The 23,826-nt window shown below is 38.9% G+C and overlaps 1 protein-coding gene across 2 annotated transcripts in view; it reads right to left on the reverse strand.

Annotated features, from left to right (window-relative positions):
* Positions 1-3,974: 3,974 nt before the first annotated feature.
* The window catches only part of SH3KBP1 (SH3 domain containing kinase binding protein 1), a 316,533-nt gene continuing 296,681 nt past the window's right edge, over positions 3,975-23,826 (reverse strand). For both annotated transcript variants that reach the window (XM_075196540.1, XM_075196541.1), the window contains 5 exons: positions 15,227-15,336; positions 13,681-13,809; positions 12,346-12,599; positions 8,950-9,013; positions 3,975-8,121 (listed from right to left, as the gene is read on the reverse strand). In XM_075196540.1, the coding sequence (XP_075052641.1) occupies positions 8,080-8,121; positions 8,950-9,013; positions 12,346-12,599; positions 13,681-13,809; positions 15,227-15,336 (599 nt within the window). In that variant the 3' untranslated portion in view covers positions 3,975-8,079. The remainder of the gene's footprint in view (positions 8,122-8,949; positions 9,014-12,345; positions 12,600-13,680; positions 13,810-15,226; positions 15,337-23,826) is intronic.

Below are 23,826 nucleotides of genomic sequence, written 5' to 3' on the forward strand. Positions count from 1 at the left end.
GCAGCTACAAAAATAATTTAATTTGCCCTGCCACCAACTGAAGCAAGAGGTGGTAACGAGGTGGAATTCTGCCCTGTATATGCTTCTGTGGATGGAGGAACAGTGAAAAGCCATCCACGCTTACTCCACAAGCCATGACATTGGGAAAGGAGGGGAAATGTATTTTACTTAAGCGCAGTGGAGAATAATTTACGTGTTGTGCAAGGTGCTGAAGCCATTCAAAGTAGTCACCTGTGAAGTGAGTTCAGACACTGCTAGCTTGAGCCAAGTGATTCCCTTAATTAGACTTTTGGAAAAGCAGCTTGAGAAACTGAAGGAGAAGATGAAACAAAGCAATCACGCCAAGTATGTCGGACTTGTAGATTAAGTACTTTATTCGCTTCACCAGGATCCAAGAGTTATTAAAATCTGCAAATTGGATCACTACATTTTGGCGACTGTGCTTGATCCTAGGTTTAAGAGCTGTGTCTTCTCTTTCTTTACAGCTGACCCAGATCTCAACAGATGCAATGAGCTCCTGGTCAGCAAGATGACAGCTCAAGTGTTACGTGACAGGACGGCGTCTTCTCCTTCAGTTTCTCACTCAACTGCTTCTAGGACAAAACTTAGCTTTCCCAAGAGACCAAGGGATGATGCAGACGACTCAGCACGCCATTTTGACATCTGGTCTGGTCTAAAAGAATTGTCCAAAAAATGTGATACCTCTACCGTAACTCCATCTGATCCTACTATCAACATATTATTGTAACGATAGCATAGAAATAGACACATCAGACAGTCCATTTGCATACTGGGAGGAAAAAAAGGGAATTTGAAGACCCATGTACCAACTCACTTTGCACAGCCTAAGCTGCCCACCCTCCAGTGTGTACTCAGAAAGAGTTTTCAGCACATACGGGAACCATGTCAGTGATCAATGTAGGATGCTACTTCCTCAAAATGTGGAAAAGATGATGTTCATAAAAGTGAACTTCAATTTCCACAAGGAAGGCCTTTTCCAACAATTACATCAAAATACTGAGACTTCTAAAATGGTGGATTCCAGCGGTGATGAATTAATAATGCGTGAGAATGATGTACAAACTGATGAGGGTGAGGATTAAGCTGATGATGATGACAACATCTTTCCACAGTAGAGTTCATTAACAGCACTGTTACTTTACGTCAAAGGTACCTAACCATATTATAATTTTTGGGGAAATGGGGTTGATTCGAAGCTCACTGATGAACTTGCTTTTTGCTGTGATTTTCAATGGCTCTTTTTAGTGCATTGCCTGGTACCCTGGATTGGTCTTGGTCTGATAAAAGCACGCAACCCGGGGGGTCAGCGCTCGTCGCCATGTATTATATGTAGAATTACCACAGTTATCCAAGGAACGGGTGGAGCGATCAAATGAACAATAACTGCATTCATGATTCATTCTCAGTTTCACTGTACCTGCCATGTGCTCAGGGTGACGGCGATCTCCTCGTCTTCATCTTCCAAAGCTTAGTCTGCAGGGGCCAGTGACACACACATTTCTTTTCTCAGGTCTCTTTGCTGTTCTTTAAACTGGACATATTTATCGTCCTGCCTCAGGACCTCCTCTGTAGTATTCTTCTGAAGCACAGTGGATCTCTTGTGTACAAACTCTCTTCAATCCGGGACCTCATCCGGCGGGTCACGTTTTAACTTAAGTACGGCCTCCTCAAATGCGTCTATATATTGATTTAAATCTCTGTTCAATTCAGCATATTCCAACATGACAGATTCCATGCTGTCCACATGTTCCATGTCACAGTCTGTCTCAAGCAGATCTAATGCCACTCCAGTTGTAATATCCATTCCTGTGTCTACATAAGTTTGGCAGTTCTTCAGGGATGAGAATGAGGTATCCACAGAGGAGAAGGAGATGCAGATGCAGCACGATCAGACATGGTTTAATAATGTAGAGTTCATTGACAGCACTGTTAGGCGTAAGGCAGCTAAGCTATTGGTAGCTTGTTTTGTGGGGGCCCAAACAAACCAAGGACTTAAGCTACAAAAGTGGCACGCCTTGTTGCTGGAGTGCTTGCTTTGTTAAACTCTACATGTCCTTTTCAATATCTTATATAAGGGTGTGTGGGAGGGCCCAAGGACAATTCCATCTTGCATCACTTTTTTTTTTCTGCCACTGCTGTGTGGCAATGTTTCCTAGATGTGCTATGAACTGACGTGTATTTGTGTCATTGCTCTGTCGCTTAGCATTCAGCCAGGTTGCTGCAATCTTTGTTTGAAAGTGTATGAAAATAATATTGTGACCTGTGAAGTGGCAAATGACTTGAAATTAGTGTTATTGAGGTTAATAATAATGTAGGGAAAAAAGAGCAAAATTCTGTGATTTATCAAAAAAAATAGGGATTTTAGGAAAATATAGGGATCCGAGACCAAAACACGCAAGGGCGGTTTTGCCAATACCAAAACACAGGTTTTTAGTAATTTCCAGCCGTTATTATGCATGGACAAGGACATAAGGGCACCAAGTATAAAATAGCTAGACATAAGACAGTGTACGGAAGAAGATACAGGTGAAACTGCTCCAGATCTTGAAATACAGGTGAAACTGCTCCAGTACACAGCAGTCCATGGCTATTGCAGAAAGTCATCATACTGTCAGAACCAACATTAAAGAGTTATGTGGCATCACCAATACACACACATATATATTAATTATATTACATTATAATAAGTAATACTTGTACATTTGTTCCAAGTTGCCTATAATTTAGAAGTTCACAAAGTGTTCAGTGAGTTAAATAATCAGAGACACAATCAACTGTCCTGATTTTACATTTAATCTAATGTCTAGTGTTTCACGCCAATGTAAAGATGGTCCAATTGATTAATTTGTTGCTTAAATTTGAATTAATTGCACCTTAATATACATTGTATCTGTCCCCCAATAATCCTTCCTAACTCTCCTCTCTTACCCCGTGTATTAAAACTCTTTCCCTTAAAAGTGTCCTGTTCATAGGTGTCACCTCTCCTTGGTCAGCAGCATTTCTTTTCTTAAGAAAATGCCAAAATGACAACCTCAGACCAACAAAAACTACTAAGGAACATGGGGAATTTACACATGTATTTATATAATTAGGCAGAGGATTTTTGTTGTGCTTTGATTTGACACAGCTGAGCAGGATGCTCGGTCTTAAATACAATTGTAATGCAAAACGTTGCACTAATTTTGGAGTCGCTTTTTCTACATCATGAAAGTGAATGTTGCTGTATTGTTAATTTAACAGTTTTTAACCCAACTGAACTGAAATTGCCATTTGCATGGACTCCAAAACCATCTTGAACTATCCAAACAAAACTGATCAATTAGAAAGGAAAATCTTGTCTGATGGTCACATTGGAGTATTCTGCAAACAGGTAATATGGGGTCCTTTATCATCCAGTTGTTTGTCCTGTCCACTCAATGATCTGTCCCGTTTGGGCAGAGCCAGCCACAGATCCAGATGTTTGGTGGGAAGACCTCAAATTGCCACATATAAAGTATGGCTATTTTATAGCATTCCACCTGTCCTGTATTATTATATTTTTACGGTAAACGATTGAGAGGTGTTTAATAAATTACATATATCAGCAATTACATCTCAAGCATAGTGGACAGATTCAGCAAACCTCCAATGACAATAATAGGATTGGATCACAATCTGCCCACATCCTACACTGATTGCATGTAAAATCCTGAGTAACCTGTTGATAAGTTGCTAGTGTAAACATTGGGGCTTTCCTGAATCTGTCCGCTTTGCTTGAAACTATATTGCTGGCATATGTCATAGTAATTCCCTGGAGCCTAGATATCCTCGAGAATATACACAGGTTATTTCCTCTGATCCACATTGTATACAAGAACTCCACTTGGGGGAGTTCTGTATATTTCTAGCTGGAACTTTGTCCTCTAAGTAGAAAGTGTTTTGTCGTCATGAAATAAATAATGCACAGTCACAGCTTGTCAATATAAAAAACATTCGGTTTCATTATTATGAAGCTTACAACAGAGTGGCAAGTGACAATACATAAATACTAGGGATATTATAAAAATCCAAGTTAAAAACAACATCACTAAATATGCATGAAATTTATTGTATGATCTAAGAGATAGAATTATTATTTGCTTCAACATAATTCTGATTGCTCCAAAACAGAGGGTGTCATATGTAATAAAGAACATACACTGGTCACACACTGGAGTTCCTGCAAGTACAACAGGTTGTAATTATAAACACATTCATATCATGCTATGGAAAAATTAAAATCACCTTCTCAACATTAATATAGTCTCATACCTCTTACATTAGTCTGTATTGCCTTGATATGTTTGTCATTAACAGATCGTGGCAAGGTCACAGCAAAATAATGTGTCTTGTTTTGCAATGGTACAAACCATGAGTTATGTTTATCAAAAGTTCACATTTCTGTTTAATTCGGTGCATTGCTGTCACTCAGGCCACTAGGTTCTCTTAATAAAACAAAAAATGTTGTAGAACATATTCAAACGCTGCCAGGGGGTTCAAAGTAAAGCCTGATCATATATATTATATTATATATACATCTATATCTATATGTGTATATATATATATATATATATATATATATATATATATATATATATATATATATATAAATGTGTGTGTGTGTGTGCCCTCTGTGAGGAACCTTGCTGAAAGCCTGTATTGGTTTGCGTGTGTGTCAATAACGATAATACCGTTTATACCCTAATGTGCCCTTGTGTTGCACTGCCCTCGTCTGTAATCTCCACCAGTCAAGTCATTTCCTCACATTTTCACTTTGGCTTTTGTGAGCTGAGGTCACTGGCGCAGGGCACATGGTTACACAAATGTGGTGGTGCTAATTCTAAGTGATGAATACATATCTTACATCTGTTTGTTCCCTACACCCCAAATGGGACATGTCTCCACATTACACAATATGCTTCCATTGCTGAGGTCCCCGGCTCCCTCCACATATGGACGTGGAGGACAGCACTGTCAATAATAGTTAAGTGCACAAAATGGCTGCCTCGGTTGTTCACAGGCAACAAGTGCACTTCAATCATTTACACGTTTTGATTTTCTGGACCCCATGAAATTCTCAATTTACCTTTGTAAATTAAACATGAATGTTACACCAAGTGACCTTAGCCATGCATTTTATCTATAAAATATGTGATATCAGCACACATATATTTATATAGATTACTGCTGTATGTTATACTGTTATGTACCAAGGACCTCATTTAGAGTTGGCCGTATATTCATTTTGTAGCGTACATATACACATTACCGTTGAGCACATGTGCAACAAAACGCACCAGTATCCAAGCAAATCCCACCAATGCAGCTATGCACAATGCTGAAATAAGCCATTAAGCCTCCCACTTTAGTAGGGAAGAGGGTAGGATGCGGGAGGGTCCCATAAGTCTGGGAGAAATTCCGAAGTCTCCTGGACATTCCAGTAACTATGATGCATCCCCAAATACTCCTCTTAGGAGACATATCTATTGAGGGTAGTTGAGGCCTAGTGTAAGGTAGGCGATTATTATGCCAACCGCACTATCTAGTCGCTTCTGATTAGCTGTTTGTATATCAACACCTGAAACGGACAATACTTAATTCATCAGCGTTTGCATTTGGTGTACTGCAAGATAGAAGATTGCCATTGGAGTTTTATAGGGAGTAGACAGCAGATGTGGGGATGTTTACAACTTTCACATTTATTAGTAACACTGTTAAAACACTTTTCTCTCTTGTGTACTATAGATGTCACTTCATTACATTATCCTGTGTACAAACAGGGCAATGCGACTTTTGCATTTACTACTAACACTGTCAAGCCACACTCTCTATTGTAGGCACATAAGTATACACATTTGTGTGCCTGAAGCAGAAATACTGCTGTTTTGGAGTTGAAAACATAATGAGATACGAAAGTCTCAATATACACACTAAGGGGGTTATTCAATTGTTAGCGAGATCCCCGGAAAAACGAGCGCTCGAAAAATATTACCATTAATACGGTAATATGCACGTAAATACCGTTAATACGGTAGTTTACTCGCTGAATTTCAGCGAGTAATTACCGTATTAACGCTAATGTTTTTTGAGCGCTCGTTTTACGGGGATCTCGCTAACAATTGAATACGCCCCTAAGTACGCTTTTTTGCAGCCGAGTCTTAGGGGTGAATTCAATTAACAGCAAACTGTCTCGCAGACATTCCGGATACACTTTGTGGCTGAGATTTTGACAGAAATCTCCACTCATTTTGCATGCACCCCTATGGGGCGCAAGGAAAAATGAAAAGAGATCTATACTGCAGCATCAGAAAAAGTGCGCAGCCGTTATGTTCTTCAGAACATCGCGGCTAATTGAATGTGCTCTTTTATGTGTACATTTGTGGCACAAAATGTGCCAGACTCTAAATAAGGCCCCATGTGATTAAAAATAATTAAACTGTCATTTTATTATTTTCACCACTAGATGTTGCTGTTGCACTTCATCTAGTGGCTTCTAATGATCTATATGCTGTACCAGAGATCACTGTTTAAGTGAAATACTTGAAGTGTCAGCTGGTTGTAAACAAAGAACGCAATGGTTTACATGATCACCACTCAGTTACTTCAATTCTCAAAGCTATTTTTTGAAAATGTAAATGTTAACTAAGCATGACCTCCAGCCTTAAATTAATTTGCTACTTGAAACAGACTGGGGGGTAAATGTATCAAGCTGCAAGTTTTGGCAGGTTTGAAAAGTTGAGATGTTGCCTATAGCAACCAATCAGATTCCAGCTGTCATTATGTAGAATGTACTAAATAAATGATAACTAGAATCTGATTGGTTGCTATAGGCAACATTGCAGCTTGATAAATTAACCCCCAAGTCTGCTTCTAATAGTAAAATTATTTACTATAGACTGGGAGTAATCTATAAAAACAGGTGCCAAGGAAAAAGGTGGTGTTGCCCATATCTAACAATCAAATTTTTTCTAGTGCAGTTTCGAAAATTAATGCAAACATTTGATTGGTCGATATGGGTAATGCCACTGTTTTCACCAGCTACCCCAGTGTATCTATACATTAATAGCAATTCATAAGTGACCTTTTCCGAAAGTTAATACGAATTAAAAATATGTGCATATAATCTTTTTATGTGAGTCCACAATTAAACCTCTTTTAAATTATGTTATTCAAGTTTTTTTCAAGCATAAATGTGAATAGATTTACTGTATTGTAAAACAAATAATAAAAATAAGTAATTTAATGCACTGCGATTTGGCTGCTATAGGACAGTTACATAAACTCTCTCTGGCCATGTCTGGAGAAGAGGACATCTTGTTGTTACCTGAACACAAGCGATAGGAGGGCATTGCCTTTGGCCTGTTTTATTACTCACGTGGAACCTGTTAAGTTTAGATCTGAACATGTTTTTGCAATTCTGCATTAGGCAAAAAAAAAAAAAAGGCACAAATCATCTTTAAATACCATTTTTCCTGTCTTAAACACACATTCGTAAAGTACAGTGAAAATAGATTTCAGAAGCATTTTATCACATTGCATGGACAGTACTTTGCATATGTACGTTTCAAAGTCATAGTCAGAGATCCAAGCTGATACAGGTCGGTCTTGGAAGGAAAAACAGAAAGGACTCAACTGCACATTGTACAAACAATTCAGAAATCTGAGATAAAAGACGTACACAAATAAAAACAAAAACATAAAATTATAAAGCTTGTAAACAGACAATCGGAAATACATTTTATTCATGGAAAAATATCATAAAAAAGTACCACTCTGAAGTAAAACTGCCTGAGTTTCCTTCATTTGCAGTTTTAAGGAGGAACACTTGAGCACAATTTCGAGTTCACCAATATGTAAGTGCGTGCGCACTACAAATGTCACCAGGGTGTCCTTGGTGGGTAGAAGTGCTGTTGTGCTTTCCGCGTGTTTGAGGCGAATTTTGAATCATTTGGCACCAAAAATATTTTGGCCTGGGAGAAAGAACAGTTCTGTATGCTCGGGCTTCTGGTGGAGAAAGGTTATGATGCTTTCATTCTCAATTCATTTAGGTTTTAGAGATTTCTTAATTTCATTGACATCCATCTAAGAAAACGAAAAAGGAATTGGATAATTAGGCAAATATCTAATGTCAGTTATTGCTTCATATACAAGAGACCTGTTCTTAATGCTAAGTATGATAGCACTGTTCATGAGAAATTGGTCATATGTTATACATGCCAGTTTGAGATCCAGTATGAGCAGAAGCTGTTAAGCTTAGGGACTGGAAATATTTACATTTGTTTATTTTCTGAACAGATCGTGGTTATCCACCTTAAGATGACTTTAATGTATTTATTTGTACATGCCTTCATGTGACCATAACTAAATGCTTTGCTTTTTTGTTGTTGCTTTTCAGCCATGTATATATCAACAGAGTTTTTGTGGCCACCTGGATATCACACTGTGCTCTCTACATTGAATACAGATGTGTCAATCTTATTGAGGTGTGATAATCCTCTCTTAATACTATAATGACGAGGGATAAGAGCAATACCATTGGGCAGTATATGACGCCACTGCGGCATGTCTGGTTATGGAAAACAGGACAGAGAGCTGTCAAAAAGTTGTCAGACACAACACCCTAAGTTTACTGACAGCCTGCATTAAACTATGCATGGTACATGTTCACCTGTGCTAGTCATATATAAGCAAAGACAATTTGAGAGCATTTGTGTCGGCCTATGTCTGTAATACCGCTGACAATAAAATGGCATGTGTAAATGTATAATAAAATGTATAATATTACATTTACTGAGCAGGAATCTTCCAGGTGCTAGGCATTGAACAATCATTTGTAGGATATCTCTGACTAAAGGTATTACACCTCAAAACATACTGATTTGTAAACACCTCAAGTTGAAATAAGTGTACCTGTAGTCGTAGTCGAATCTTCTTTTCTTCATCCAGTTCAGACAGTAACTGTTTTATCTCTTTTCTGAAAAATACAATTATTGTGTGCAAATATTGTTCAGTATCATAAGCATCATAGGCAAGATAACATGAGCCATTTCATGCTTTTATCTGTAAATAGTGTAAGGACTTAACAACAAGGTAATTCATAACTCGTCACACATGGTTATTTTACAAACTCCACTAGGTAACCAACCTTTACAGTTTAATAGCTGCTGGGACTACAGAGGAACCAAACATATATTTTACAGGTAGCAGATAGAAGTGCATGTAGCATAACTGAATAGACGTTACATCAGTCATGTAGACTAGGCAATTCCATAACATACATTCTGCATGGCTGCTAGTGAACTGATCACTAGGCAAGGCACAGTGCTGGGCATTAATACATCAAGGCACAGTGCTAGCCACTAATGTATCAAGGCACAGTGCTGGGTACTGATGCATCAAAGCACAGTGCTGGGTACTGATGCATCAAGGCACAGTGCTGGGTACTGATGCATCAAAGCACAGTGCTGGGTACTAATGCATCAAAGCACAGTGCTGGGTACTGATGCATCAAGGCACAGTGCTGGGTACTAATGCATCAAGGCACAGTGCTGGGTACTAATGCATCAAGGCACAGTGCTGGATACTAATGCATCAAGGCACAGTGCTGTGTACTAATGCATCAAAGCACAGTGCTGGGTACTAATGCATCAAAGCACAGTGCTGGGTACTGATGCATCAAGGCACAGTGCTGGGTACTAATGCATCAAGGCACAGTGCTGGGTACTAATGCATCAAGGCACAGTGCTGGGTACTAATGCATCAAAGCACAGTGCTGGGTACTAATGCATCAAAGCACAGTGCTGGGTACTAATGCATCAAGGCACAGTGCTGGGTACTAATGCATCAAAGCACAGTGCTGGGTACTAATGCATCAAAGCACAGTGCTGGGTACTAATGCATCAAAGCACAGTGCTGGGTACTAATGCATCAAAGCACAGTGCTGGGTACTAATGCATCAAGACACAGTGCTGGGTACTAATGCATCAAGGCACAGTGCTGGGTACTAATGCATCAAAGCACAGTGCTGGGTACTAATGCATCAAGACACATGATATCACATAAAACACTCAAATTTCATTATCATTGTTTCAAGAACAATATCTCCCATTAGGACGGGATGTATTTTTGTGCACCTTAGGCCAATTCATTTTGCTGGCCTGCATCAAAACCCCCCACTGACACAGCTCTTCATGTCCCAAACCACAGTGCGTCCTATCTGTATAAAATAAATACATGGCATTTTTAACCTTATTTCAGTCCATGTTTAAATGCTTATAATAGTTATTGAATGAAAAGCGCAGGCGTGACTTCCGTTGTGGCAAGATCCAATGCAGCTGCCATGGAGACCAGCGATGAGTTTTCATCCAGAGGCCTCTGCTCTGCTCTTCTAAGCGTGCGTGAGAGCTGGTGCATATGCAGTGGTACCAACTTCACCTGCTCCAGTCTCCGCACATGCTCAGAGGAGAAGATCATGGACCTCATGAGCGGTAAGCAGATGTACATTGCTGCTCCATCCCAAAAAACTTTGCTATGGAATTCTATGAGTTACACAACTGATGAAAATTCTTATTTTTTTATCAAACCCTATAAAGAGAACATATATCTATCAGGTACTATTTGACCATTACAATGCTCTGATTACGTCTTTCATTAGCGTAGTTTTAATAACTTTTACTTCCTTATCTCTGTTAAACTGATATTTTGGGATATAATTGCATTTCCTTTGTTGTTTCTTTTATTTACATGTATATTTATGGAAAGTCTGATAATAATTAGAATATCTTTTAGCAGGAAGATAATAAAATGCAAAGCCTTTGGACGTATATATGGACTGGTTAAGAAACGCACAGTATGAAAAGTAAAAGTTAAAACTAATCAGACCTGTAAGTAGATCTGATAAAGAGATGTGTGGGACCAGATGGTGCATAGGGTTTATCTCTTTCTTCAGATGTCGCATGTTTACAAAAGTTCTTGGAGATATGTGTGAAACACCTAACAGGACTCATGATCATGTGCACAACACCGAATGTGGTTTACAGGAACTAGGACTGATGTTTTACACTACAAAGCCCATTTCTCTAAATGGATTAGTCGTCATTGTCTTGCAGATGGTGATAAATCAAACCGATCATCATGTAAAACCACTTTCACAATATTCATTTTCTTTTTGGTCTAATATACATTTCTGGTATTTATAGCCATACTGAATCTTTAAAGTATCAATAAAAAAAATAATTCATTTTGAAGGTAATGTAATGTTAATATTAATATGCAAATGTTTTTATTTTCATAAAATAAGAATGCCTGTCTGTGTCTTTGAATTTAAACAATATTCATTTAGGTTTAAGTTTACGTAAGCAAACAAAGTTGTTGAGTACGTACATGTATAAGCTACACATATACGTGCATGTAAACAAAAATAAAAGGTAATGAATATGTTTTGAAGCTTAGAAAAGGCTACCACTAAATTATGTACAAACGCTAAGCGAGATATTTCTACATCAAAGGTTTATTTTTTGCGTCCATCCCAGAAGGAGCAGATTTGGGAAATGTCTGTTACCATCATTGAACAGTTTATCCCACCTCTGACACTGGAGGCTGTACCCCTGTCAGAGCTGTCTTAGGCCACAGTTGTCTCTATTTCTTTATGTGGGATTCAACAGGGCTCCTGGGGATATTAACAGCCTTTAAATCGTCTTCTATCCTCCCTCTGACTGGTGCTTATTAATAACCTTTTCTCTGATTGCTTTGAATGGTCTTTGATTGTCATGGTGTATTTGGAACTGACTAACAATCAGAGGATTTATTTTAAAAGCAATTGAAACATTTTAATTGTGTAACACAATTAATTATGTGCCCTCTGAAGATAACTGATTCCCCCACTTAGGTGCAAAGGGGGTGAATTAATTTCTGTTTTTGATATTACAGAACATTTTATGTTGATCAGTGGTAACATTTACTGAGTAATTTCATTTGTACATGTGATGTAAGAAAAGAAAATGTGAACATTGGGTGAATAGTTTTAAAAGCCACAGCACATAATAGTGTTTTCTAACATTCAGATATATTTACATGTTATGTCAGATCCTCATATATCTGAATTTGCATGTTCTGTGTTCCCGTTACCATGTGCAATTCTCACTTCCTGTGAAAACTGCTCAGAGAAGAAATACTCAGGAAGTGGGAATTGCAGAGGGAAATTGCTTCCCCTATTGCACCACCACAATCTGCACAATTCTTTCTCGGTAGATAAACCTTTTATGTTTTATGACACTCAGCAGTTGTATGAGACATAATGAAGCTTACTTTTGCTGGTCCTTCATTGTCTCGATGATGCTTCTCAGTTCCTTGACTTGTGTCTGCAGCTCTTCCAGTGGCGATTGGTTGTGTTCAGCTTTATGTCTTGCATCAGAGCTGCCAAAGGACGGAGAGTTTGACCTGTGACTACTGGAGGTGACAGAGTGGAATGCTGATGGGGCGCCGGGAACACCGTGCGAGAAACTAACACTTGAAATCAATCCTCCAGGTTTTGGAGGTAACATAGCTCTGTTATCTGGCACCTGTAATATAGTAACAGAAAATGTGTAGAACATTAATTCTTATGCACAAGGACAGATCCTAAGATCAAGAAGACATGTCTCTGATGTGCATTAGGAAAATGACACAGATCAGACATCCTGTTACTTGAATACAATTTTTACTATAATACAGTCCTTACTAGCTGACTGGTAAATACTCTCTATTGTAGTGGGCTAAAAGCTGTAATTATCTCATTTACAAGGGTCATCATCATCATCACCATTTATTTATATAGCGCCACTGATTCCGCAGCGCTGTACAGAGAACTCATTCACATCTGTCCCTGCCCCATTGGAGCTTACAGGCTAAATTCCCTAACATAGAAACACACTCACACACAGACTCATGCAGACAGACAGGTAGAGACTAGGGTCAATTTTGATAGCAGCCAATTAACCTACTAGTATGTTTTTGGAGTGTGGGAGGAAACCGGAGCACCCGGAGGAAACCCACGCAAACACAGGGAGAACATACAAACTCCACACAGATAAGGCCATGGTCGGGAATTGAACTCATGACCCCAGTGCTGTGAGGCAGAAGTGCTAACCACTAAGCCACCGTGCTTACAAAAGCACAAAAGAACTATGTAAATGGTCTTTTGTGATGTCACAAGCCTTTTTCTGTGCAAATACATATTTTGTATTAATCTATGGGTGAGAGCAAGGACTTGTGAGCCAATATGGCAGACTCTGACGGGGTGCCAACGTTTGTCCCCCATGATTAATCTATGACACAAATGAGGCTGCCGAGAAGTACTTTTTAATACAAAAGTGTAAAGGTGTACATCAATGAAGGGGGTGGCCCTAATGTGGAATGAGTTGGATTTTGCAGTGACATTTATACCGTTACATGGTGAACAGGGGTGTGGTGGTGTCATGAGAGGTTGTGGCCACACCCACGGCGGTGTTCCTAGCGCTTCTGAAAGGGCTAGACCTCGCTATCCCCTCTTCCCTTCCCTAAACATCCCTTTGTTGCCATACACACCTGTGACAGGGGACACAAAGAAATATAGTTGTACTTTATACTGGGACAAAACTCCCATACACATGTCCACCGACGTACCTGTGTTGCTGTGACACTTCGGGGGGATTTCTTGGATGGGTCTATTGCTCTCTGTGCTAGGTTAGTGATATCATCCTTGTCATCCTCTGGGCTTGGGGAGTCAAAAAAATCTGGACTAGAAAGGGATGACTACAGGAAAAGAAAAAAAAAATAGAGTAATTAAAAGTAAAACCAATATGAAATTAACAAATTGACAAAGAAAATCCATATACTACTTATACAGCAAAGGAAGACACTGATTGTATATACATTACATATGAATAATTCCAATGAACACTATGGGGTATATTTACTAAACTGCGGGTTTGAAAAGGTGGAGATGTTGCCTATAGCAACCAATCAGATTCTAGCTGTCATTTTATAGAATGTACAAAATAAATGACAGCTAGAATCTGATTGGTTGCTATAGCCAACATTTCCACTTTTTCAAACCCGCAGTTTAGTAAATATACCCCTATGTCTTCATCATCATCAAATGCTCACACAGTGATAGCTGGATCCAACATCTAATCACAATTAGATTCTATTGCTGATTCACACTCTCCCCTCTCAAGTAAGACAAGTGTTGTACAGCTGGGGCATGGTAAGTGGAGCAATCAAGACCCTCGAGCTAAGGAGAATGCACATAATAGACCAGTACTAATCAGAAGTACTATTTAAGTGTGTTATGATGAGAGGCGAAAGGTGAGATCAACATGTCCTGTGACAGGAGCTCAAATGTGCCGTTAATCTGAATCAAATCATGCTCCATCGATATACACCGCAATACCAATGGTCTCAATAACAGAACTAATAGTGGGACCAGTTTAGCTGCCTCAATGTTTGAGGCTGGTAGGTGGACATATTCATGAACTATTACCCCCTGACTTCTCACTGGCATGCTTAGGGCAGATTCCAGAAACCAGGAATCTTCTCTCCCTAAGGCAAGAATATTTTTTAAAAGATATTGAGAAAGTTACAGAAAACAGTTTAGTTTTGAGTGGTATACAAAGGGTTAAACTAAACCCCAATGTTTTGCTTAGGTGTTATGCTCCAGTGAATGGGAAGTTACTGGGTAGGGGCATCCACACGCTCTCTGCTCACTCTTCAGAGCAGGAAGAGGAGAGTAAAGGTGCACCTCTTCCTACAGTCACTGTGTGGAGCACTGCTACATAATTTGGTGGGGTGGGGAATGCCAGAGCAGTGTAGGGGAAACACAGAGGTCTTTTTAAAATTTAATTTAGTATATTTTAGACATAATGCTCCAAATTATGGAAATAAACCTGGGAAACCCTAAGTCTCAAACATTTGTGTGGATATTATATGTATGCTATGCATATATCAAATACGTGATGTATCATATGAATATATATATATCAAATATGTGATGTATCATATGAAAACATATCAGGAGATCTGCAGTTTGTCCCTGTGACAGGTTTTACATTTAGAATATATATATATATATATATATATATATATATATATATATATATATATATCCTGCAGTGTATAAGCCATATCTCCATATCTCCATTTAAACATGCCCTGCAGGCATAAGACTTACCGACGTCAGAGACTGGGAAGGTGGACGTCTCCCACTGGATTTAGGTCTTGATGCGGTAGGATGACTAAGTTTGTCTCCGACTGATACAACAGAATCAAAGCCTTCAATGTCTAGAAGATAACATACAGAAATAGCAACACCTGGATAGATAGACAGGACTAAAGGCTTTCTGACACTTGTCAACTTCTGAAAGACACTTCTGAGACTAGGCTTTGGATTCCTTCAGATACAATTCTATAATATAATTGAAGGGTTTCTTCACAATGGCTGTATTATTTATCTTTATCTCCCTCCCACCTATATATATATATATATATATATATATATATACAAATTCTATCATAATATGATAATGTATATCAATACTGTACACAGCTCAACATAACTAATGAGAAATAGAAGTTTTAGCCAGTGCTCAATGGGTCCATTGTTCATTCTGATGTAATTTGTACTTGTTTGTCAGAATACTGCTCCCAGTATTCTGCTCAGGTTATATCTCACACGTCTGTCTCCCCTTACGTGTCTTTATAGCTAAGAGGGAAGTTATACATATCATTATTTTCATACTTCTATGGATAATGGCCGTTTATCCTGAATACAGCAATGATGTTGCTGAATAATAACAGATCATAAAATATTGGCTATAGATTTCTTATCAGTATTGACCCACACATTGGCCAATGTCACATGCACACTTATACTATCTGATGTACGTAGGCACAAAGCTCAGTGCCTGTGCCTACAATGCCCAGGTGAACAGGGTGCCAACATGACAGCAGCGTTACGTGGCCCCAATGTGAAACCAATGTTATCATGCAGCACAGTGTCACAGTAGCTAGAACTGCTGCCTGATTCCAATCTGGGCCCTATCATGGTCTCCTCCGGGTGCTCTGGTTTCCTCCCACAATCCAAAAACATGCTGGTAGTTTAACTGGTTTGTGACAAACTGGACCCTTGTATATATGTATACGTGTGTGGTAGGGAACTTAGACTATAACATAGCTCTCAACACTCAGAATCTCAAAAGGCGGACATAATAAGCCCGCCCCTCCCAGTTCCACATAAACCCTGCCCACAGGTGGCCATATTTGGGCAAAACCCCACCCAATTTCAAATTAAGCTCCACCCCTTCTGTGGCATACAAATCGGGATGTCCTACCAAAATAGAGACAGCTGGAAGGTATGCTATAAGCTCCAGTAGGGCAGGGACTGATGTATATATATATTGTCTGTACAGTGCTGCGTTGTATGATTGGCGCTATATAAATAATAATAATAATTACACAGCTGCTGATTTATGTTCTTATTAAGGTCACTGACTAAGCACTTTTGATAAGCACGAGGGACCCATCTAACATACAATAAAGTTTTGCAAATATGCAAAATATCAAACATTATTTTGTACATGTTTCTAAGAAATGTACACACATTTATTTATTTTCATTCATTAAAGTCAGCTGCTTCCTGTGAAGTTGCATAAACACCACGATCTATGCATCATGCTTCTTGCTTGTTAAAGCATGCTATAATAAACGTGTCAAGAGGTCAAAAACAACATTGCTATGTGGTTAAATTAACACATGACCCTTAGAAAACAACATGAGGTTAGTTCACAAGGGTCATCAAACTGCAATATGTCCAACAATAACAAGGCATGAAGGGCAGTCAGAGGTGCTGTGATTCCAACGCTAAATTGTTAAATGTGACACTAAATTCTCCTTCCCTATTTTGTGTACTGAAACTCTACCAGACGAGCCAACATTCAAATACATTTTACTTATAAAATGATGTCACGCCATGTACAACATGCTGAGATCCATTATATTCAGAAGTATTCTGTATTTGATTTTCAAATTAATTATATCTATTATCCTAACTTTTGATCTTGCTCTTTGATGTGGTAGTGAGCTGAGTACAGCTATATAAATGAGACAATGAGATATTAAACATCAAATTAGTCTTTTTAGTGCCTGGACTCCACAGCGCCCTCTCTACCCCATGGTCTGCAGTGTCCTCCAACTGGTTGTGCTAGAACAGGCCTGTCCAACCTGCGGCCCTCCAGATGTTGTGAAACTACAAGTCCCAGCATGCCCTTCCAGCTATCAACAGGTTGTCTACTGGCAAAGCATGATGGGGTTTGTAGTTTCACAACACCTGGAGGGCCGCAGGTTGGACAGGCCTGTGCTAGAGAAATTAAATTAATTCCCAGATTATATTGCTATAATGACAATTTATGTAAATTAAAAGTGTGCGTTCCCAGTGCTGAACTGCTTTCCATTAACGCCTGTTCTACTGAAAGAGTTGTGCGCGAAATCGGATCTTGTTTGGTAACTGTCATTTCTGTTACACATTGTAATAAATCCCATATATTACACAGATTCCCCTAAACTACAACCTCTACATATAACACTAAGCCCCTAAACATTTGTACTGTCATCCACTCTCCCCCAATTGTGGAAGAGTCACATTTCAGCTCTTGGTCCTATAGCAGCTGCACTCCCCTGCACCTATGATAGTTACACCATTGTCCACCACACACTGGACAACATTCAGCCTTCTGTTTATTACACCCCCAAATATTGCTTATCATCCACACACCTATAAATCAATGTTATATCTTTATTGCCTCAGATACTACCCAGCTCTCCTTCTGCAATCAGAGGAAACCATTCACCTGTCCTGATTGGTCAGTGGCGATATTCTTAGGGCTAGATTTAATAAGCTGCGGATTTGAAAAAGTGGGGATGTTGCCTATAGCAACCAATCAGATTCTAGCTTTCATTTATTTAGTACCTTCTACAAAATGACAGCTAGAATCTGATTCGTTGCTATAGGCAACATCTCCACTTTTTCAAACCCGCAGCTTAGTAAATCTAGCCCTTAGACTGTTTCACCAGCTTCACTATGACTATGACTATGCTGCCTCGCTCCTACCGTCATGCACACATCTGAAAAACAATCTTGATTGGCAAACATATGCCCTAAGCAATGACTGGGTTGCGTTTGGTAGCAAAGATATGAAAAGGCATATTTGTTATTTGTTTACACTAAGGGCAGAGGCAGGTCAAGGTATTTCAAATAAACAGATGCCAAACAGCACCTCTGACCGCACTTAATATTGTCATTAATAATGTATGACCAGCATTTTACCTCCTGAATGTTCTAACAGCCTGAAATAAACCTGAGCACAGGACAATGTAGAGAGCAGGAGGTTATTTACAGTGTGTAAAACAGCCAAGGCGCAGTGCAAAATCCCCCTTTGTTGATGCCATGTTTTAAATGGGTTTAGGGGTCAAGATAGCATTTGTCAATGGGCTGGGGGAAAGGCGTTCCTTGGTAAATGCAGACTACGCCTAGTTTTGGTGAGCCGGGCAAATTTGGGATCTCATAAAGAAGCATGAGACTGTTAAAATAAGATAAAAGGGTGAGTGTGCATATTTAGGGGGCATTCCTTGTTTCACAAAATAGCATACAGCTAGTTCCACTTTGGAATTTACACTTTGAGTAAATGTATCAAGCAGAGAGTTTTCCAGCGGGTTTGAAAAGTGGAGATGCTGCTTAGAGCAACCAATCAGATTCTAGCTGTCATTTTGTAGAATGTACTAAATAAATGATAGCTAGAATCTGATTGGTTTTTCAAACCCGCTGGAAAACTCTCAGCTTGATACATTTACCCCCTGGTATTGTTCTATAGTTATAATGAGATGCATTTTGCCCCTTATGATTGCTTCTGAAGCACATTTCTAGGTGCACTTTGCCCAATTTAAATAAACTTCAAATACACAAATGCAACATGTAATAACCACAGTCCCAATGTCATCTCCTCTGATTATTCATTTACACCATAAATGAGGCAAAGTCAAGCAGTATTTAGAAGTTTTACGTAAGGAAGTGCAAGGTTGTGAAGTGGTGTGAGGTTGGACATTCATGTGATATATACACGTTTGCACAGAGCACCTCTTCAGGTTTTTCTACCCGTCTCCAAGATAAAAAGTAGAAATGCACCATGAAGTCCGCTATGTGCCCCAGGTAGGCGCATTAATGCAGAACAAGAGCAAGCGCCACTCATTATAAAATGGAAAAGTGGAAGTGTTGCCCATAGTTACAGTTTGAAATCGTTCATATTTGAAAGTGTTCCTGATTCTTGTGTCATGCACACAAGAATGGATATTGTCCTGACAGTTATTAATAAATGACTGTCACATTTTCCATATAAAATGTAATTTAATTCCAAAATACAGACACCTTCAACTCTGTTGTTTACATAATTAAAAAGTAAATAGATATCTTCTTTCCTGCACTAATACAAATGTAATTGTTAGTTAAGTACATACTTACCAATTTTATAAGCTTCCCCTCTGTGAAAGCGTCAAATTGCCGCAGAAAGCGGAGCCAAAATTACACGATTCACCGCGAATCGTGTCATGGAGGCTCCTTTTACTAGGAAGTGGGCAGTATGCGGGAGAAGGGCCTGCTCTCCCTGTAGTCCGGGAGACCTAGCGGCCAGGTGCAAAAAGCCCTATGGACGCCAAAAAATGTTTTTTGCGCAAAAGGGCTACATCTTATACACCAAAGGGTCATGGCAGGCGGTATCCTCTGAGGGTGATAAGATTCACTGGGTTTCGTTGCCAACAGCATCATGGCGGTACATGTATAGTCGCAATGCTTGTGCTGTTACCTTTGCGAAATCCATTTTTTTCATTTGTTAGTAGATTTATTGTACATTATACAATAAAACTTCTTTAGCATATTATGTAGAAGATACACCTATTTACATGTGAGATATATTTCCATTAGAAATGATAAAGGGTAGGAAACCATTGCATTGCATTATTATTGTGCCATTGAACTGAATCATCAAAAGTAACATGAATGCTCTCTATAAAGACTAAAACAGCAGTGCCAAAGCCGTATAATATATAGTATATGGGTTATATACATTATCCCATATACTGTACTAATGTAAGAAATGCTATTTCTATAAGTCAGGTGTAGAATGTGCTGGGAATGCTCTAGAATTTTACAACCAGAAAATTAGAAAGGGATGTGTTTAAAATACATTTAGGGCTTCATTTAGAGTCGGACGCAAAGTCCGTTTTAGGAGCATCGACCATAAAACCACTATCACGCATGTGCAGCAAGCACCATATCCGCTTGCATCTTGGACGCAATTTACACTTGCGACAGCTTGCGGCTCACTACGAGGGAAAGGACGAAATTGTGAAGGTGTGAACTTGTATAATATAGACACAGGAGGTGTGACCGCGTTGATAAATCCTGGACGCATAGGCAACACGTGTCAAAAAAGGGCTAAAACTGTGCGGCAGGAATTAGGTGGCGCAAGCGATTAGCTAGCTGCAGGAACTGCTCGCAGCTTGGTAGGGTATTATGAGTGGGACGCAACTGGGGTTGCTTGCCACTCGTAATACCCTACCAAGCTGCGGATTACTCCCACTCCTCCACGTCTTAGACGCACATTGCATCCAACTCTAAATGAGGCTCTAACAGTGCAAAAATTTACTAGCACAATTAAAATCATTGGGGGATGAAATAATTTTAACTTAAAGAAGATCTCCACTTATTTATTCAAATTTGTATTCCCCAAATATAGAATCTGGACATAACAGTTAGCTGTTTTCTCACACACACACAGATGGCTTATTAACAACTTTAATAAGGCCTTTATTTTCAACAAACAGCAAAAAAGATAGTAAAAAAAAAGTAATAACAATGATTCAAACTGCATCCTATTTTCAATTATTAATGAAGTATTTTATAAATTAAAATAAAAGGCACAGTACACTTTTTATCATTTGAAAAAAGTTGGATGTCTGAATTTTGTTTCATAGAGAGATACATTTGACAGGATGCTCTACGAGGACCCTGCTCCTTCCACAACCAAACTCTGAGGCTTTTGTCTTACCTCCATTTCCCTTCTCAAATTATGACATTGTCCTTATTTCTCATTAACACAATGAGCGGACTTATAATTCTGAAAATTTAATTCCCTATCTCGTGAACATTCCAATGATCTAATTGGCTAATAGACAGGCTACACGTGGATAAGCAGGAAATTAAGACTCAATAAAATGAGGGATAAAACCCTATTGAAACACACACCTTTAAAAAGATTATTGTGTGTTGTCCTACTTCCATGCTCAGTTGATCAAAACATACTGGATCATAGGGATTGTTTGTAGCCAAGATTAAATGTAATTTGATTTTAGGTGTCAAACTCTGCATGGGTGTAATTTTATTAAAATATCCTTAAAATATCCTCCCTGTGTGCCAAATGACTACAGATCTGGGCATTCTATGGTTGGATATACATTTGTGATATACATTTAGATATATGTAATCGGTATACTGCCATAAGGTACTGCCAAATACTGTGGACCTGATTTAGAGTTGTTGGCAAAATGGGTGCAAATTACTCTAAAAAAAAGAGCACTGGAAAATACTGTATTATCCACCCATATGCAGAGCTGTAAACATCTCAAGATACATCCATCTCTACAGTATATGTTATATGTGCCTTATTCATAAGCCATCACCATCAGCATGTATTAGCATCGGCCCTGTGATGTATATGGGTTTTTCTGCAGGTCTGCATGAGCCGCATAAACACGCCTGTACTGTACTCAGCCTGTTAGAATTCCCCTCCGTTCCCTCGTCCTGCCTCTCCAGGTGTAAAATCACACAAGTCTGCATAGGCGTGTATGTGTGGACCTACTTTCTGGACTTACATAGAGAATTCATACAAGGTGTGCTACACACTGGCGTTAAACCCACTCTGCATCAGCCCCTCTGTGTGAAAGTACAAATGTTATAGAACATTATTTAGCAGAACAATAGTACTTGTTAGTGATTTAAATCAAGCTCTTAAATTATGTTATTTGGAGTGAATAAAAATGGTTCTCATAACAGTGAGAGCAGAAATCCCCTCTAAATGCTGTCAAATGCTCTCTGCCGGAAAATATTCTGCATCCTTCAGTCTCTCTCATTTTGCATGAATGAGATGGTCTAAGTAAAACGATTGCAGTGAGGTCATAATGAAATAAATGTATTCCTGGAACAGCAGGTGACTCTAATGCATTGATTGGTGCATATATAACCAGAACTTAGGCTCACAGTTGCATCTTCCAGACTAGAATAAGTCAGATTACAGCTATACAACTCTGAGGTATTGATAATGCAGCAGAATGCTGTACTGCAGAGAGAGCATTGAGAAGGGGATGGGATGTTGATCTATCAGACATGCATTCTACATCTACAGCAAAATACACTCTTGGAACAGGAAAGAGGTGAAAAAATCCTTACCCTCATCAAGTGAAGAAGAGTAGTTACCCATAGTAAAGAGATGCAAGTGAAGGTAGCTTGATGGAAAATGAATGGAAAAGAGAAGCATCACTTATAATAATAGAAATGATGGCACCATAGATACATGAGAAAGAAACAAACTATGTAGGACCTCATTTCTGACTGTGGCAACAGGAAGTATGGCTGCCACAAATAAGGTCACCCTACACCAGGGGTAGGCAACCTGCCGCTCTCCAGGTGTTGTGAAACTACAAATCCCAGCATGCCTTGCCACCTATCTGCTGGTTATCTACTGACAAAGCATGATGGGACTTGTAGTTTCACAACACCTGGAGAGCCGCAGGTTGCCTACCCCTGCCCTACACAAACCCTTTTTGCTAAACATATTAAAAGCACAGTCCTATAAACTGGCAGATGATGGTCAACGCAATGAAAGAAAGAAAAAATGATTCAGGTTTACAGGTCTGTTAATTATCCCCATGTTAAGATTCACAATGATGTTCAATCAACTCAATCAAAGGGATCTGGATTAAGACAGCCTGCAGGAAACACTATGGTCTAAAGCAGACTGAATGTTCTGTTCTGCTCTGATTAACTGAATCGCCCACTCCATGCAATCATTTGCATACAGTTATGATGGATCAGCAATACAGAGCTTTTTACACAAATATATGTAGGTCGCTTTTTGTGCTCACATCATTCTGCCAGTAAAGACCTAATGGAGAAATCCATAAAGGGTTGGTTTGGTTCAAATATGATGAGATACAAATAAAGAATTCCAACCTGATTTTGTGATATAAATTGCATTTAATTAACACCTTCTCACTCAATTTCTGTCATTTCCACTTGTACAACACTGTCAAACTGGTGATTTTCTCACACAAGGTGGCAATATGATAGCTACTAAGCTCATTTCCTTCTTTCACTATTATAATACTGTATCTCTCTTTAATACATCAATACTTCCCTGAACTTTACATTTATCCTAGCAGGATTAATTTTAAAATAATACAATTTACATGGACAGAATTCTAAAATTAGGGGTCTATTTAAGAAGCAGTGAAGAGCAAAATTGCCAGCTTAAATGATGGCAAAAGGCTCTTTCGTCTCTTTTTGTTATTTATTAAAGGAAATTGTAGATTTCTCCAATATTAACCTAATTTTCGGAACACCTATCAACATTTGTTAATTTATTAACAAAGTATCGCCATCTCAGGATTAGTGCTACACCTCCTATATAACTCAGTAGGTTGGGCCCATCATTAATGTCTAGAGAATTG

Source organism: Mixophyes fleayi, chromosome 2 (assembly GCF_038048845.1).
Source record: "Mixophyes fleayi isolate aMixFle1 chromosome 2, aMixFle1.hap1, whole genome shotgun sequence".
NCBI classification, from domain to species: Eukaryota; Metazoa; Chordata; class Amphibia; order Anura; family Limnodynastidae; genus Mixophyes; species Mixophyes fleayi.